This window comes from Microtus oregoni, unplaced genomic scaffold (genome assembly GCF_018167655.1).
Source record: "Microtus oregoni isolate MIOR12 unplaced genomic scaffold, Mior012 000024F_ref0000369, whole genome shotgun sequence".
Classification (NCBI taxonomy): Eukaryota; Metazoa; Chordata; class Mammalia; order Rodentia; family Cricetidae; genus Microtus; species Microtus oregoni.
Genome location: NW_024543083.1, coordinates 1,314,958 through 1,331,944, shown reverse-complemented (window position 1 = coordinate 1,331,944; position 16,987 = coordinate 1,314,958). Strand labels below are relative to the sequence as shown.

General features: G+C 41.0%; 1 protein-coding gene across 1 annotated transcript in view; it reads right to left on the bottom strand.

Annotated features, from left to right (window-relative positions):
- Positions 1–4,165: 4,165 nt before the first annotated feature.
- Positions 4,166–16,987, bottom strand: part of Tnks (tankyrase) — a 157,969-nt gene continuing 145,147 nt past the window's right edge. The window contains exons 26-27 of the mRNA XM_041673586.1: positions 11,699–11,855; positions 4,166–9,288 (exon numbers count right to left, since the gene is read on the bottom strand). Of these exons, the coding sequence (XP_041529520.1) occupies positions 9,202–9,288; positions 11,699–11,855 (244 nt within the window). The 3' untranslated portion in view covers positions 4,166–9,201. The remainder of the gene's footprint in view (positions 9,289–11,698; positions 11,856–16,987) is intronic.

The following is a 16,987-nucleotide window of genomic DNA, read 5'->3' as shown; positions in this document are numbered from 1 at the left end:
AGCTCTTGTAGACCAGGCTGACCTCGAACTCAGAGATCTGCCTGCCTCTGCCTCCTGAGTGCTGGAATTAAAGGCGTGAGATACCACTGCCTGGCTCTATTTGTATTTTTAATAAAGCTTGTCTGAAGATAAGAGTGCAGAGCTAAGCCACCAGAGGCCAAGGAGTGGTGGCACAGACCTTTAATCTCAGGACTCCGTGGGCTACCTGAGATTGAATCTGTCTAAAAAGAGAGACAGAACTCACACAAAGGTGATGCCAACACTCTTAAGTCACAGGCCTTTAATCCGAGCACTAGGGAGGTGGAGACAGGAGTGATATGGTTGGGCAGAAAGAGGAACATAAGGCAGGAGGAGACAGGAGCTCCGTGCAGTCTGAGGTTTGGTGGAGAGCATAATAGTCTGCAGTCACACTGTATTATATCCTTTTGGAGTCTTTGATGGAGTTGAAGAATGGTTAGTTATAGTTTTCCTTGGTTATGATAAAAGATAAAGTAGATATAAATATTGTAACTAATTCTTGTTTGATTATCTGTTTTGTTATATTGTAATCTTACTATGTTAAAGTGAAAGCCTTTCTTTTTTGTTTAAACAGGAAAAGGAAAAATGATGGGGGAGAGTCTTCTGTTTTGTGTTAATTTCATTGGTTGAATAAAGAGACTGCCTTGGCCCTTTAATAGGACATAAAATTAGGTAGGTGGAGTAAACAGAACAGAATGCTGGGGAAAAGAAGCTGAGTCAAGGAGTTGCCATGATTCTCCTACCGGACACAGACACAGGTTAAGATCTTCCCTGGTAAGACACCTCATGGTGTTACAGGGATATTAGAAATGGGTTAGATTGATATGTAAAAGCTAGCCAATAAGAGGCTGGAACTAATGGGCCAGGCAGTGTTTAAAAGAATACAGTTTCCGTGTAATTATTTCGGGCAAAGCTAGCCGGGTGGCGGGGCTGTGTCCTGCCACTCTTATTACAACACTGAGGACAGGATCACACCTTGGTCTAAGCCTTGGTAGAGGTAAGAACTCTCTAGTGGCTTGGCTGTTCTTTTGTTTCGTTTGGCTTTTCTGATCTTCAGCTTGAACCCTAATATCTGTCTCTGGGTTTTTATTATGCGTGTTACAATAAGCATTCGGCTCATCCAGAAGATTGAAACTCACCTCATAAAACAACCTATATTCTCATTTACAAAGGGAAATTCTTTTAAGTGAAGTAACTGCTGTTTTGAGCTTCTGCCATCTTTCAACTCGGTTAACAACATAGATAACATCCTGCCACCACAGTACCTACGAGGTCATGGAGTCTTCAGTGTGCCTGAACTCCTCCTCCTGTATTCCGGTTTTCCTGTGATGGAGGTCAGGATCCCCACAGCACCGAGTCCCTGGGAACTCCTTAGACGGCACAGCCTACAGTAGGGAGTTGCTTGAAGACACTGGCACCCCAAAAGCATGGCATCTGTACCACATCCCACACCATTCCAGGACAACTATTAAACAACTCTTGCAGACACTTAACAGGGAAGTGGAGACAAATGCTGTTCCCAAAAGTTGCCTGGGGATTCTGAGAGTTTAGTGTGGTACACCCTGGTCTTATAAAGTAAAGCTGATCAGCTCTTCTGTATAAACCAGCCCTATGCCAAGTAAAGAATCTTAATAACTCTAACTGAAACAAAACCAACACGCTCCATACCCACTGACTCAGCTGAAGCAGTTATAGTAGCATTATAACTTTTGCTATTGCTAACAATTCTGTGTGCTCCTTTGGCGTGTGCTATGATTATAAAATTAGAGGAGTAAACCAGGCCAACGATAAAGGTTTATAAACACTCTAAGGCGAACATGCTGGCTTCAACTTGACATTCTGAGTCACAACTAATACAAAGTACTGTAAGCCACAGAAGTTAAAAAAGTTCCCACCGGGGCGGGAACAAAGCGCTGTCCTAGAATGTGCATGGTTGTAGGTCAATCCACAGTCCACCACGCCCCCTTTTGAAATTGGCGACAAAGAAAATGCTTCTTTCTATATGGGATTTGCTTTGGTTATAATTTCCTCTTAAAAAATAAATCCAGTTTAGCCAAGTGTTTTAGAAAACCTGTGTGTGAATTTACATATACACATACATACAAGATATATATATATATGACATATATATCATGTGTGTGAATGCCATATTACATGTAGCGATCAGAAGCAGTGGTGGTTTGAATAAAATGGTCCACATAAGCCCATAGGCAGTGGCACTATTAGGAGGTGTGGCCTTGTTGGAATGGGTGTGGTGTTGTTGGAGGAAGTATTATGGTAGCAGGCTTTGAGGACTCAGATGCTCAAAGTCATGCCCAGTGTGGCAATCTCTTCCTGCTGCCTAAAGATCCAGATGTAGAACTCTCAGCTCCTTCATCAGCACCATGTCTGCCTGTGTGCTGCCACGCTTCCCCGCCATGATGATAATGGACTAAACTTCTGAAACTGTAAGCCAGCCCCAGTGAAATGTTTCCTTTATAAGCATGACCATGGTCATGGTTGTCTCTTCACAGCAGTAAAAACCCTAACTAAAACAGAAGTCAACCTCAGTCCAGGAAGTGATTTATCCCCTATCCCCACTTCTGTCAAGCCACCACATACAGTGGGCCAAGCTCTAAAAGCTGATGTACTGAGCGGCTGAGATTCCAAAGTGTTTACTTCACGTTGTACTTGCCACGGGCGCACAGTTCTGATCACCTCTATGCTCTGACAGTCTCAGGGCGCTGTGAATATCTCATCTTCCTGTGAGACACCGATGAACCGCATGTCATCTAAACATCACGTATAATCAGGGACTGGCACACAGCAGCTGGCGCTTAGGTTCTCAGTGGAAGGTATTCTGAGATCCACATTATTTCTGCCATGTTACCTTCAAGTTTAACTGTGAAACGGGGAGTCAAAAGATTTTTCAGGGTTATTTGATTAATGACAACATAGAGCATGAAGAGAAACAAATGACACACAACAACAACCCCACCAAACAAGCAAAACCAGCCACCACCCCCAATTAAAAAAAAAAAAAAAAACCACAAAATTTCTAGACTTTACCTACCAGGCCACGACCACTCAGAGCCTGACCCCTAGTGGCTGAGGCCATGTACAAATGGCCAGCCTGGAGAAAAAACTGCTGTAAAATTTACCATCTAGTAAGAAGTTCAGCTGTTGTTGGGCAGTGGTAGTGCAAGGCCTTTAATCTGAGCACTCGAGAGGCAGAGGCAGGCAGATCTCTGTGAGTTCGAAGCCAGCCTGTTCTACAGAGTGAGTTCCAGGACAGGCTTCAAAGCTACACAGATAAACCCTGTCTCAAAAGAAACCAAAAGAGTTAGCCTGTCTACTTTGCTATGGACCCCACACAAACAGACTGAAGACCTGGTAAAGTTCCCATTATACAAGCATTTCCACACACTCCCTCAGCACACAATTCCCATTGCTTCTTTGCAATGTTTTAATAAATTCCGCTTCTGTCTGTGCCCTTGGTAGATTCGCTAACTACCAGTTGCCTGGTATGTTATGAAAAACCACTCCATGCATCTTCTAGGTTCAGGGAAACTAGAGTGCTCCTAAGAATTAATGTTTTTAACTGACAAGCCTGCTAGACAAGCTATGGAAACACACCTAGCTTCAAATTTGCTACCTAAAGACCACTAGCTGTGGAGAAATAGTACCAGTGAGGTGAGGAAAAGTTCTTTGCTTCTTGGGGACAAGATAGGTAGGTTATCCCATGCAAACCAGACTGGCCTGAAACTTAGCATCCTAAGTGCTGGGACTGTAGGTTAGCACACCACACTCAGCTGTGTGAGATTTCAAATGTTCCCCATGGCATGTTCAGAACCTTTCTCCTGGAAGGGCCTGTGAACCGCTCTCCGGGTCTGATGTTGGAGACCACAGCCCTTTGTTTAAAAGGTTTTTCTGAGTTTCTCCTGCTATCGCTGTGCTTCTGTAGCACCCTGGGGTTTACTGCTCTGTGGTCTTTCTATAGCTCCCATGTGGGTGTACAGGTTATAAGGAACTTCAAGCTGAGAAGAGGGGAAAGGAGATTTGTTACATGAATTTTGAGTTTTAGGTCAGTTGTGCTGCGGATAGTCAAGCTGACATGAACAAAGCAGGATGAAAGGAAACACAAGCTGAATGCTATAAACGCACAGTGTATTTTAAAATGTTTTTATTGAATATTAATCAGTTACAAGTACTGTAAGTTAGACATTAAGCCAAAGCACAATTACAGGTTAAATATAATCACAGAGATGTTTTAAATAGAAACCCACCATGTAGGATGGTTAAGTTCCTTGATGCCTCTTTTAGAAATAAGTAGAAGGTGAGAGAGGGGGGGGGGGGGAGAGAGAGAGAGAGAGAGAGAGAGAGAGAGGTCTTCCATTTCAGATGAAAGCCATAAAGACCAGAGAATATACATGCTGTGAGTATCCTTTTGTGATCAAACCACTAGGCTATTAGATTTAGAAAAACTACAAATAAAATGAAAATCTAGGCTATTCAGTCAAAAACCTGAATTTCAGATAATGAACATTTTTAAAAAATGCACAGATATGTTAAATATTGCATGAAATATACTCGAGTTAAAAAACTGCCTGAAATTCAAATCTAACTGGGCATCTTGTATTTTGTCTGACAAACCTACAGATGGACAAGTGGGAAAAAGAACAAGGTGGGGTTGGAATCCTGCTGCTGGCGGGTTCCACACAGACCAGACACAAGAGAACACTAACGACAAACTCAAGGGCCACTACACTGGTTATTCACACAGAACAACATCACAGGAAGAAAGCACAATCACGACTCCAAATGCTGTTGTCAGAACAGTCTCCACGCTGGTTTCCTAAGTTTCTGAGAGATTTTGACAATCAAAGTACCTTTTTAGTTTTGCAGGTATCAGAGACAAATCTTACTAGCACAAAGAATAAGCTTAGCACAAACACTGGGAGCAGAAGCAGGTACTATACACACAGGAAGAGTTGCAGTGTTCTGTGTAGTGAATATGTTTACTATACAGCAAGGTTATTGACTAAGTCTATGCTACTAGCTTCAAAAAATTTCAGTCCTTTCTTCTACCGTGGTATTTTCTAGTTTTAATTCCTGCACATTAGGAGGGGTTCAGCGACACCACATTACCAAATTTGAGCTAACAAGGGGCATCCAGGGTCATTTGAAGAGTAGACAAAGAAGTAATTCTGGAAGATGAGAAATGAAGGGAGAAAATGCAGTTATCTCTATGGTGTGAGTTTTCTGGATCTTGCAGAACTCTGGTAGAAGTGTAAAACTGTCCATATCATGACCATATTGTAGCTTACAGAGTATATAAAATCTTCACTTCCTACAGGTTTTGAATTTAATGTATCATAGTTTATACTTTAAAACGACTAAGACCCAACTTCCATATTACTCCACCTCCACATGGGATCACATACTATGAATCCCCCACTTTCAAACCGGAAGACTTGGAGGCTGAGGAACTAGATGTTCCAGCTCTGCTGTGTGTGATGTACTGCTTACAACATAAGCTCCATAACACACACTTCCCAGGCAGGGAGTACGGAGACATGGCCACTCACTAACACTGGTCAAGTACTAAGAAATGATTCATGTTTTACTGCTAGACGAGAAAAGGGTAAAAAGTTTCTGCCATGAATAAGGCCTTCTTAACAAGAAAAACTCAATTGTCTGTTACCTGCAGAATGCCTAAATTGGCTGAAGATGCTTCACTTTTTAGGGCGGTCTTCAAAAAAAAATTTTTTTATATGCTAGATATAGATAGCAATACTTTAAAGATTACTTTCACAATTACTCTCATTTCTTTGTCATTGCTTTGACACCAAACACCAGTCTTTAATTTCTGATACATGAAAACCTATTTTAATATAGTTTTTAAATAGTTGCTGAATGGCTCTGAAGTCTGTAGCTCTATGCAACAGAAAACATGGTAAGAAGGCTGTCTCACAAAAAAGATCTGGGTACATGGGCTGGGGGACTGGACAGGGAAGAGATGGTCTTAAAAATACACACCATTTTTGTTCACAAGACCATTAATAGGAACCCAAACAGCGAATGTTTAAAGGGAGAGGGAACAATGTCTTTACCTCTCATGCAACTGGGCATATACTGAAATAGAGGAAAACCTAGACAATTTACTGCACTGTAATGCTGCTTGCTACCATTAACAAAAAATTTATTGTTTGTAAAAAAGCTGTTAATGTATGCTTATTAGTTTGCCATATTCAAGTACTTCTATGTAGTCCAAGTGCACATTGCTACTTTGACGGCAAGGAGAAATGAGTGGAGTCTAGTCGGTAACATGATGCTCAGAGGAGCCCGGGCTGCTTCCAGGAGATGCTAGTGTTGTTAGCGTCTTCCACGGTGTGGAGCTCTAACTGCTAAGAAGGGAAAGGCTGTACTGTTACTACTTTGTATAGAATGAAAACACTGGATTCCGTGCTGCCCTTTGTTAGCACACTGGCAGAAAGTGGATGAGGACTAAACCCAGTTCTGGTCTTGATATGAAAATTACAGAGACCTGGATTCCTTCTGTAAGGGCCAAGACGAAGAAAGGAAGAAGAAGAATGGGGCCAAACACAGGAGTTACTTCTGATACTAGATTAGCAATCTGGGGAGGAGCAAGAGTAAAGTACGAGCCTTAATTTATGCCTGAGTTAAGTGTCTAGCTGGCCAGACCCGGTAAACTGGGACCATGAGGGCTCTAGAAAAACCCTTGAAAGTGAGGCTCATAGAGACACTTGACTTCTCTCTTAAGTTCCATTGGGAAGCTGGAGTCCGAAACTTGCCGGTGGTTCTAACTAATGCACATACAGAAACTAACCAGATTTCAGTTGCATGTCATGCTTTTATATTCCAGAGGGCTTTTCATATATTGCTATTCAAGAAAGTCCAAACAATCACCTTTTGCCAATTTGAATACACTCACAATACCTCTGGTTTTCAAGTTCTGAAAATATCTGTTAGTTCTACTGCCCCACTCTTTTTAAACAGGTCATATATGTGCATTCTGTCATATGTGAGTCATACCAAGAGCACTGCAAGTTTTCTTTCTACAGTGCCTTTCCTTGACACAGAGGACATCAGGCACGCAGCACAGGTGGTTAGTGAACCGCAGCTACCTCCTCAAGGTAAGGCCCAAGTTAACCTCGCTAGTACGATGGAGACGACACGATACACAACCTCAGCCAGACAGTGGTTCATCTTTTAATGAAGCGGTAAAGCTTTCCATGAATCTCTATACCACTTAACTCCTTTACTTAACTAAAACCACAGCTGCGTTTAGTGTTCTAGTCAGGAGGAGGCAAATAACACACACATTTTAGCTACTACAACTACACAGACGGCAATTTCTTCAGCCTTTGTTAACAGTGGGAGAAAAAAAGCAAGAAGAAAGCTCTCTGAACCAACACCAACTTTTGAAGCTTACATGGAACCCTAGCTGCATTAAACCCACAGCCGAAGACACAATCACCCAGCTCAGGCCATAGAACTTCAATAGAAGTAAAAACTGAGGCTAATTCTTAATTTTGAGGAACCCATGCAAGATGTAACTATAAAGTTCACCCTAGACTGGATGCCTAGTTCTAGCATTGGGCTCAAGCTAACAAAATTTAATAAATAAAATGAAAAAGAGAAATGTGTACTTTGAGAGCCAGGGAAATGAAGATGGTCACAGCTTAATATGTTTACATTAAAAAATTAAAAAAAAAAACAACCAAAAACCTATTTTCAGGACTTCCGACTGAAATGGTAAGTGTGTCACACTGTTTTCCCTCTATGTTTATATGACTTTTGCTTTAAAACTGAGTAGACAGATGCAGTATGAACCTAAATAATGTGTTCAGTTCAATACTCAGTTAAGGCCCATGAGGGCATCAGCAGGAAGCGTGTTTTGCTCAATGTCGCACACACTTGGCGAATGCCATTAGAACAAGCAGGTACTTTCACAAAGAGACGTTTCTCTATCAGGGGCATTTAAAAAAATAAGTCAAAGAGCCTTTGGTTTCAATTTTTGTTTTTCTTGTATAAATATATTAAGAACTTTAAGGAAATGGTTGGAAAATTGAGATAAAGGGATCTTTATAAGCCATGTGAAACTACTCAAAATAAAGGCTGAGTATGGAGGAAACAAAGTCTTTGCGTTTGTGCATATTTCTTTCTTCGGGTCTGAATCCTGGCTTTCTAAACTAAAGAGGAGAGTAAAATGCTGGGGACCCTAACGGAGTACGACAGCTCCCTGACTTTGGAAGCAAAGGGCAATGTTGGGTGACATAAAGGGGTGACAATTCTGGCAGTTCAGATTAAGTGAAGTTTTTATTGAGACATCCCTGGGATGGCCTGGCTGCAGCCACAAAGCACTGTGTTCCACTCACCCCGCTTCTTAATGGGTTTCTCCCTCACAACCTGCTAATCATTCGCCAGGAAGAGAAGTCACAGCCACCTCCCTTAGACCTCTCCCTGGCAATGAATGCTCTTTGGGCATTTGTAGCATGGTCCTGTGAGCCCTGCAGACTGCAAAGAGCACAGAGAGGTGTTTGCACCCTTCCTTTTCAGATGGGTCAGTTTATAAAAGGAAACTAAACCTTGATGCTCTTCTTTAATGCTCACAAGAAGCGGAGATACAAAATCTAACAAGAGAAGTGGAAGCAGTTTGCTCGGTCAGAAGCTCTGATTGCATTGCTAAGGATTTTAGTCAATGTGATTCTGCAAAATATCCCAGGAAGACTCTGGCTCATTTTCAAAGTAACAATGACAACAACAAACAACAAGAAGCATCAACCATAGTTGTTTTGCAAAACTAAAAATGAGCCCGTCACATGTGTCTATCTGCTATACATGTGCCAAACACAATAAAGAAAATGTAGTGTGTGAATATTCCCTTTTCCCATTTCTGTGTCTCAAGCAAAGCATCTTGCTTTAGAAATGGTTAACCGTAGGAAAAGGAGCCCGACGAGACAGGATCAGGGCCGCCCAGTAAACATCTCCTCAAAGGGAAGAGGCAGGTGAGAGTGCTCAGCCACTCACTGTACCATCACTCGAGCAACGCGATAAAAGACAAACAGCACATTTCTTGGCTGTTGGGTTAGAGAATATTGTTTTTTTGTTGTTGTTGGAAGCAATTCACTGTAATCCAGTCGCAGGTTTGACTCACTCTGGCCTTCACCAGGGTAGTCACTAGGTCTTCTGCTCTGCAGCTGTTGCAGTCTGTGAAGGGGCTTCCGGCTTCATGATCTGGTAGGTGATGAGATATTCTGGATACGCCTGGAAAGGCCAAGAAGGCAAACAACTCGTCATCCCCTTGAAGGTGCAGCAGTGGAGGCTTACTTACTCAGAAGTCGGGCTGCATAAACACATATAAATCCACCATCTACAAAATTATTTGTATAGTATTTCTACTTATACTGTTTTCTTCTCTACCTTACAATAAGGCAGCATTCCCCAAACCCCCTCCAAAACAGGGTTTCTCTGTTGCTTTGGAGCCTGTCCTGAACTAGCTCTTGTAGACCAGGCTGGCCTCGAACTCACAGAGATCCTCCTGCCTCTGCCTCCCGAGTGCTGGGATTAACAGTGTGCGCCACCACAGCCCGGCCATAAGTGAGCATTGTACATATCATTTCAGTAAAATGGACAAAATCTTGGTAGCAATCACTAACCAGAGAACATCTCTCTTTCTATATGATGGAGGTGTGAAGTAAAGAACACAGATTACTCTTCTCCCCACCCCACGTGTGGGTAAGTGAATCCAGGGCTGGACATAGAGGCAAGGGCTCCAGCACGGAGCCACACACCAGCCTCTCCTGATATTTAAGTCTAATCATGTCTTAATCAAAGCCAATTTTCCTATCAGTTATACACTAGTTTCAGTATATCTTTCAACCCTTAAAAAATTCCCATCCACAATATTCTCCAACTAAAATAGCCATGTGTTCTTGAAAATGTTAGACATTAAGAATCAAATATAATTGAATAACTAGGGAGAACAAAGAGACTAGGAGAGGAAAACTTCCTAAACTCAGGGAAAACTGTTCATGGAAAACGATGCAATTAGCAGATACTGCAGTTGATGTGACCCCTGTGGAGAAGCCCACCTGTTAGAGAAGACAAGCATTCTCCCAGGAAAACATTGCGTGCATCTCATTTCCTCAAGGCACTTCCACATTTCCCTCAGCAGATTTGTCCCATCACCCTATCAAACCCTTTGGGAGGAGGTTCTAAGCAGTTACCAAGTTTAGTTTTTCACTTTTTAAAATAGAGTCTCTTGGCTGCCTCCCCATCTGTTCTGCAGGCTCTCATGCCCTTATCTGTCCCTAATAAGTGATGCACATTGTGAGTAGTTGGTCAAGGCACTTTCCTCTTTCCGTGTAGTGATTACTGCCTCTGGTCCTTGTAGCTTTGCAACAAGCATGCAAATATTCCTCTTATGGAAATTACCTTCTAAATTTAGCATCCATTCTTGCTTGAGCTAACCATGATGGTTTGCAGGTGGGAACTCCTCCCACTTCTATTTATGGTATTCTACCATGAGCCCAGAAATCCCCTTTCTCACTCATTCAGCAGTAAAGAATAACAAATACTTATTTACTCCTTCCTCTCCCAACCAAATTCAGTACTGTATTTATTTTGGTATGCAAATTTCTCAGATTTGGTCAGAGGAAACTCCTTCAATGGTTTTTAGGTCCCTGTGCTATGCCTCTACATTTTCATTTCTGAGCACCTCGTTACTTTCTGGTATAACAAGCTATCTGAAGTTGTACCTACTCTGTTCCAACCCTGGTTCATTCTAGCCAGGAATGGTTTAAAGGATTGGGCTCTAGCTTTTCATTGCTATTGGGGTGTCTTTGCTTTCAGTAGAGTTAAAAAATTATATTTACATATGTGCTTATATTTATACATAGACCTAAACATACATATAGGCACAAACATCTATATATCTATTGATATGTTAGAAACCACAAATTCCTATTAATTAATTAAAGCAACTTCATGTTTTTAACCTTTCTCTTATCCCATATGATATGCCCTTCTTCTATAGTAAGAACCATAGTTCCCAAAAGCTAATGCACCTATGCATTTACTCTCTTGCTCAACACTGTAACATACCTAACAGAGTTCTGTTATTTTATTTGTACTACCGCAATAAACAAACTTAGTAAAAAGGAGTTCAAGAGCTCTTTGCAATTCTTTTCCAACTACACACACTACTCTGCTCAAGATAGCACATAGAAAAAAATATTTTAATACATTACCTTTATGTAGCTACTTTCTTATTTTTTCTTTTACTTCAGGCTATTTATGGTTTTTAATTAAGGCTAGAAAAATTGACTTTTGCATTCAGACAAATTGGGTGACATTTAATGCTGGCAGTTGAGGGCTGGTTTGAAACTCTAGAAAGTTTTTTATGTATGCATTTGTCTGCATGTACATTTCCACTATTTTTTTCTAGTCTCATTTTGGAGCCTCAAGAGGGTGGCAGGATTAAATACACTGTAGCTTTCTGAGTCTCAAGGCTGTAGGGCTGTGATCAGAATAATACGTAAAGTTCCTGCAACCGGCCTATATCAAGCAGATCCAGCATGCTGCACCTGCAATGACTATAGATGTTTGAAATATGGCTTCTTCTTTTTAAGGATAGTTTAGTGACTTGCTCGTGCTGATTTGACCAGTAACATACCTGTTCTCCTCGGTAGATGACATATTCAGCATATGCCAGCCCATTGACACTTGGTCTACCAATGACTGAATGATGCCCTGGAGGAGCGTGAGCCATTTTCATGGTGCTGAACTGCAGAAAGGATTTCCCAAGGGTCACTCTACAGAAAAGCATTTGTCTAAAGAAAACACAAAGCAATACTTAAAATGTAACTGTTAGGTTTATTAGTGTTTTTAAAAAAGAAAAATCCACACACTGCAACCTAATTTAAATGCTATTCTCGTTTGTGTATAGCAATGGGATAAAATTTGATATACCAATTTACTATCTAACAATTATCAGGCTCAATATCAATAGTTAGACCAACAGTTTAAGGCAGTGTTGAAGTAGCATAGGACACACACACACACACACACACGAACTAACACACAAAGGCGTGCATTATTTATTTATTTTTTTTGTTTCTGGAAACTGAACCAGGCTGGCCTCAAACTCAGTTATTCATGAGCACAGGAGAGGAAAGCTGTGAGAAAGAGTGGAGGAACTGAGAGACTTGTGCAGCATGAATCTTATTAGAATTGGCCAGGTAATGGTGGCGCACGCCTTTAATCCCAACACTCGGGAGGCAGAGGCAGGCGGATCTCCGTGAATTTGAGGCCAGCCTGTATACTAGAGTTAGTTCTAGGACAGACCCTAAAGCTACGGAGAAACCCTGTCTTAAAAACCAAAAAAAAAAAAAAAAAAAAAAAATAAAATCGTGATCCTTTATATAGGAGCTGGGAGATGAGCTGTGCCAAATGAAAGGATATGCTGGAGAAAGCTGAGTTTGCACATGAGTGCACAGAAAGAAAGGATTCAGATGGGAACAGTACCTGAGATTAATATTGCTGTGTGGTGTGTGTGTGTGTTAGCATGATGCCCCCACACACACCACACAGCATTCTGGTCTTTGCCTTCTACTGGTAGAGTTTTTTTTTTTTTTAATTTTTAAATTATTTTTAAACGTTTCTGCCTCTGTGTAATGAGGCCGGCCGGCCTCAGAGCTCCCAAGGAGAAGTGTCGGGCTTACAAACACTCATGCTATGCACTTGGATTTTACACTGACTGTGGGGATTCAAACCTAGGTCATCACGCTTGCCTGGCAGACGCTTTCACCTCTTGTGCTATCTCCCCAGACAAGATTAGGCTTGACTCATTATGGGTAAACAGTAAAAACTGGGATGATAGACATAGTAATAAAAGAAGTGAAACATGAACAAGAATACGTAGTTTGGCTGGGCAGTGGTGATGCATGCTTTTAATCCCAGCACTTGGGAATCACTGGTAAATTTCTGTGAGTTTGAGGCCAGCTTGGTCTACAGAATAAGTTCCAGGACAGCCACGGCTATACAGAGAAACCCTGTCTTGAAAAACCAAAAATCAACTAGCTTAAATACATGACTGAAAATATAATATTGAAATTGAGGCAGATGTTAAATATTGTACTGATTGACTGGAAATTATAAGCTATAGCCATTGGTTTAAAACTAGCTGGCACCTGGTTTTATAAATATAATCTTACTAGATTAAAGCCATGCACTGATTTACACAGCTGCTTCTGTACTCCAAGGGAAGGGATGAGTCTTTGATAAGGATACAAGGATACACACAAAGCTCAAGATAATTATTGTCCATCCCTTTAAAGAAAGTCAACCCTTAAACACTATACATTTAACTAATACCATTAGTCCCACTGTTAAAAATAAATGCTGTGTAGTAATGGAGTATGATCTCTGTGTTATGACTGAGTTTTATCTCGCTGGTTTTTCAGCTGGATGCCACTGGTAACCCTTTGGGATAAAGGCTTGGTTACCACTTGTATTTTCTTGTAGGTCTTATAGGAAAAAAGGTCTCCTTCTATATTAGGATGACACATTATTTAAAGTTTTATTTTATATTATATGAGTATGTATATGTATGTTTTTGATGGTAGTATGACGAGAATACAATCAAGCTCTGGATTCACCCTGTCCACAAGTGCCTGTTGTAATTTTTCCTCAATCATTGTCAGTTCCTTTTCTGCTTCAGCTGTTAATTCTCTGGGACTGTTTAAATCTTTATCAACATCCAAGGTTTTGTTCAAATGAATTATTAGATCAGGTGTTATTCCAATAGCTGGTCGTAGACTGGAAATGTCTCCTAACAGTCTTTGTATGTCATTAAGAGTCCATAGGTGATCTCTCCTAATTTGTGCTTTTTGTGTCTTAATTTTTTGCAAACCTATTTTATAACCTAAATAATTAACAGAATCTCCCTTCTGAATCTTTTCAGGAGTGATTTGCAATCCCCATTTAGGTAAAAGTACCTTTATTTCTTCAAACAGTCTGTTCAAGGTATCCATGTTTGAATCGGATAACAACATGTCGTCCATGTAATGGTATACTATAGACTTGGGAAATTTCTTGCGTATTATTTGAAATGGTTGGTTCACAAAATATTGGCACAGGGAGGGGCTATTTAACATACCCTGGGGGAGGATGGCCCAGTGGTACCTCCTCGAAGGTTGAGAATTGTTATAAGTAGGCACTGTGAAGGCAAATTTTTCTCTATCTTCTTTTTGCAAAGGTATAGTGAAAAAACAATCCTTTAAATCAATAACTATGAGAGGCCATCCTTTTGGTAATAAAGAGGGCAAAGGAATTCCAGATTGCAGAGGGCCCATAGGTTGAATAACCTTGTTGATGGCCCTGAGATCTGTCACCATTCTCCATTTACCTGATTTTTTCTTAACCACAAATACAGGAGAATTCCAAGGGCTGGTAGATTCTTCTATATGTCCAGCATCTAACTGTTCTTGTACCAGTTGTTCTAAAGCCTGTAACTTTTCCTCAGCTAAAGGTCATTGCTTTGTCCATATTGGTTTCTCAGTCAACCATTTTAGAGGCAAGGCTGTTGGTATCTCTGAAGGGACATCAATTGCTTATTCTTGTACAGCCCAAATGGCCGGTTTTCTCTGTTTGTAATATCTTTTAATATTATTCTCAGAAATATAGGCTCTAGAAGTAGCAGGAATGTAAATTTCGGTATTCCATTGTTGTAATAGGTCACGACCCCATAAATTCATTGCGATATTGGCTACATATGGTCTTAATTTTCCTATTTGTCCCTCTGGCCCTATACATTCAACCCATCTTGTGCTCTGCCTTACTCGAGATAGGGTTCCAATTCCCAGGAGCTGAACATTTACATTCTGAAGAGGCCAAGATGGATGCCAAGATTCTGGGGTAATGATACTTACATCAGCACCTGTGTCCAGCAGGCCAGTAATAAAAATGCCATTTACACACACTCTCAGTTTAGGTCTTTGATCATTTATAGAAGTTTGCCAAAACACACGTAACTTATCTTTCTGATCATTATTGCTTGTAACAGTAGGCATGGGGCTTCCTAATTGTCTTGACGAGGCACATTCTCTGCAGAAACTGGAAATGACTGAACCATGTTTGCCATGGGGGCCTGTGAGGCCCCCCCCCCCCCCGTTTCCCGTCTGTATCAGGTTGGCTTGTCTATCTCTTGTAGACCTGCATTCATTCGTCCAATGTCTGCCTTTTCCACATCTTCTACATAAACCTGAAGGCTGAGTCCTCCTATTTCTGTTATTTCTAGAAGATGCATCATCATTATTATTATTATTATTATTTCTGAAAATCCGTTGTCTACAATTCCTTTTCATATGACCCATTTTGCCACAATTAAAACATTTGGTATTCTGGTGTCTCCTTTTACCATTGGAAATTGCTTCTTCTACCCATGCTTCAGTGCCATAATCAAATGTATCAACATTGAGTATATGCAAGACCCATTCTTCCAAGGGCACTGATCTGAGCTTTAAAGGCCCCAAAATCCTTTTGCATTCCACATTTGCATTTTCATAAGCCAAAGACTCAATCATTATACTTCTTGCTTCTGGGTCAGATATCCCTATTTGTACAGCCTTAGTTAATCTTTGTAAAAAGTCACTAAAGGGTTCTCTCTGACCCTGTTTAACTCTGACAAATGATTCCATTCTCTGTCCTGGGTCTTGTACCCTGTCCCAAGCCCTTAAGGCTGCTGTAGTACACATGGAGAGTGTGTTTTCATCCAAATTAGCTTGTTCCTGAGGGTTGGAAAAGAGCCCTTCACCTAGAATTTTATCTAAGGAAATGTCCATTCCCTTCGCTTTTTCCTGCTGTTCTAAAAGTCTAGCCTCTTGCCTGAATAAGCATTTCCATTTCAATTGCGGTCCACTCTCAAGTACCGCAGAGCTCAGTTGGAGCCAGCCCGAGGAGGTTGCTCTGCTTGTCATGGCCCAAGATCTTAGCATCTCTTTAATAAAAGAGGCTTGCATCCCAAAAGTCATGACAGCCTGTTTAATTTCCTTGAGGTCATTCATACGGACAGGCTCCGATGCATCCTCCTTGATGACCCTAGGGTTTCTGGAACCAATCACCTTCTCTGTTGTTATTACTGGAAAGGCAGGTAGAGCTGTAGGTAGAGCTTTGTGGAAATTGTCCTGGAGAGATTTACCCACAGATGTAGTTAAAATTTGCCTTTCTACCCTTTGCTCTTCTTCATCAAAATTTAGAAATTCCTCAATCTTTTCAATTCTATTCACCATTGCCTTCTGCAATGTCTGAATCTCCTGTCCAGAATTATGTTCCAAAGCCTTCATTGAGGATTCTAAAGTATGAAGTTTGTCCATTAGAGATAACATCTCATCTTTGGACATAATTTTTATGGCATAAACCGTGCCTTCTTGCATTGACAATCTTTCCACCAATCTGTCATAAGCTTTAGACAAAATCCGATTGTCACATTCAGCAGTTTTGATTCTCTCAGTTAATGTTTCAGTTCCTACAGAAAGGGACTGAAGCTTATGATCCAAATCAGCTGTTCCCTCTTCCATAGTAATGAATTTCTTCTTTTTTTTTTTTTTTTTTTTTTTTTTTGGTTTTTCGAGACAGGGTTTCTCTGTGGTTTTGGAGCCTGTCCTGGAACTAGCTCTTGTAGACCAGGCTGGTCTCGAACTCACACAGATCCGCCTGCCTCTGCCTCCCGAGTGCTGGGATTAAAGGCGTGCGCCACCACCGCCCGGCATGAATTTCTTCTTAATATCAGCCACTAATGTTTCAGTTCCTACAGAAAGGAACCGAAGCTTACGATCAAAATCAGCTGTTCCCTCTTCCATAGTAATGAATTTCTCCTTAACATCAGCCTGGAGAACTTCAAACTGATTCTTGAGAAGATTGTTGTCATTCTCAATTGTTTTTAAGCGTTCAGTCTCTGCCTTAA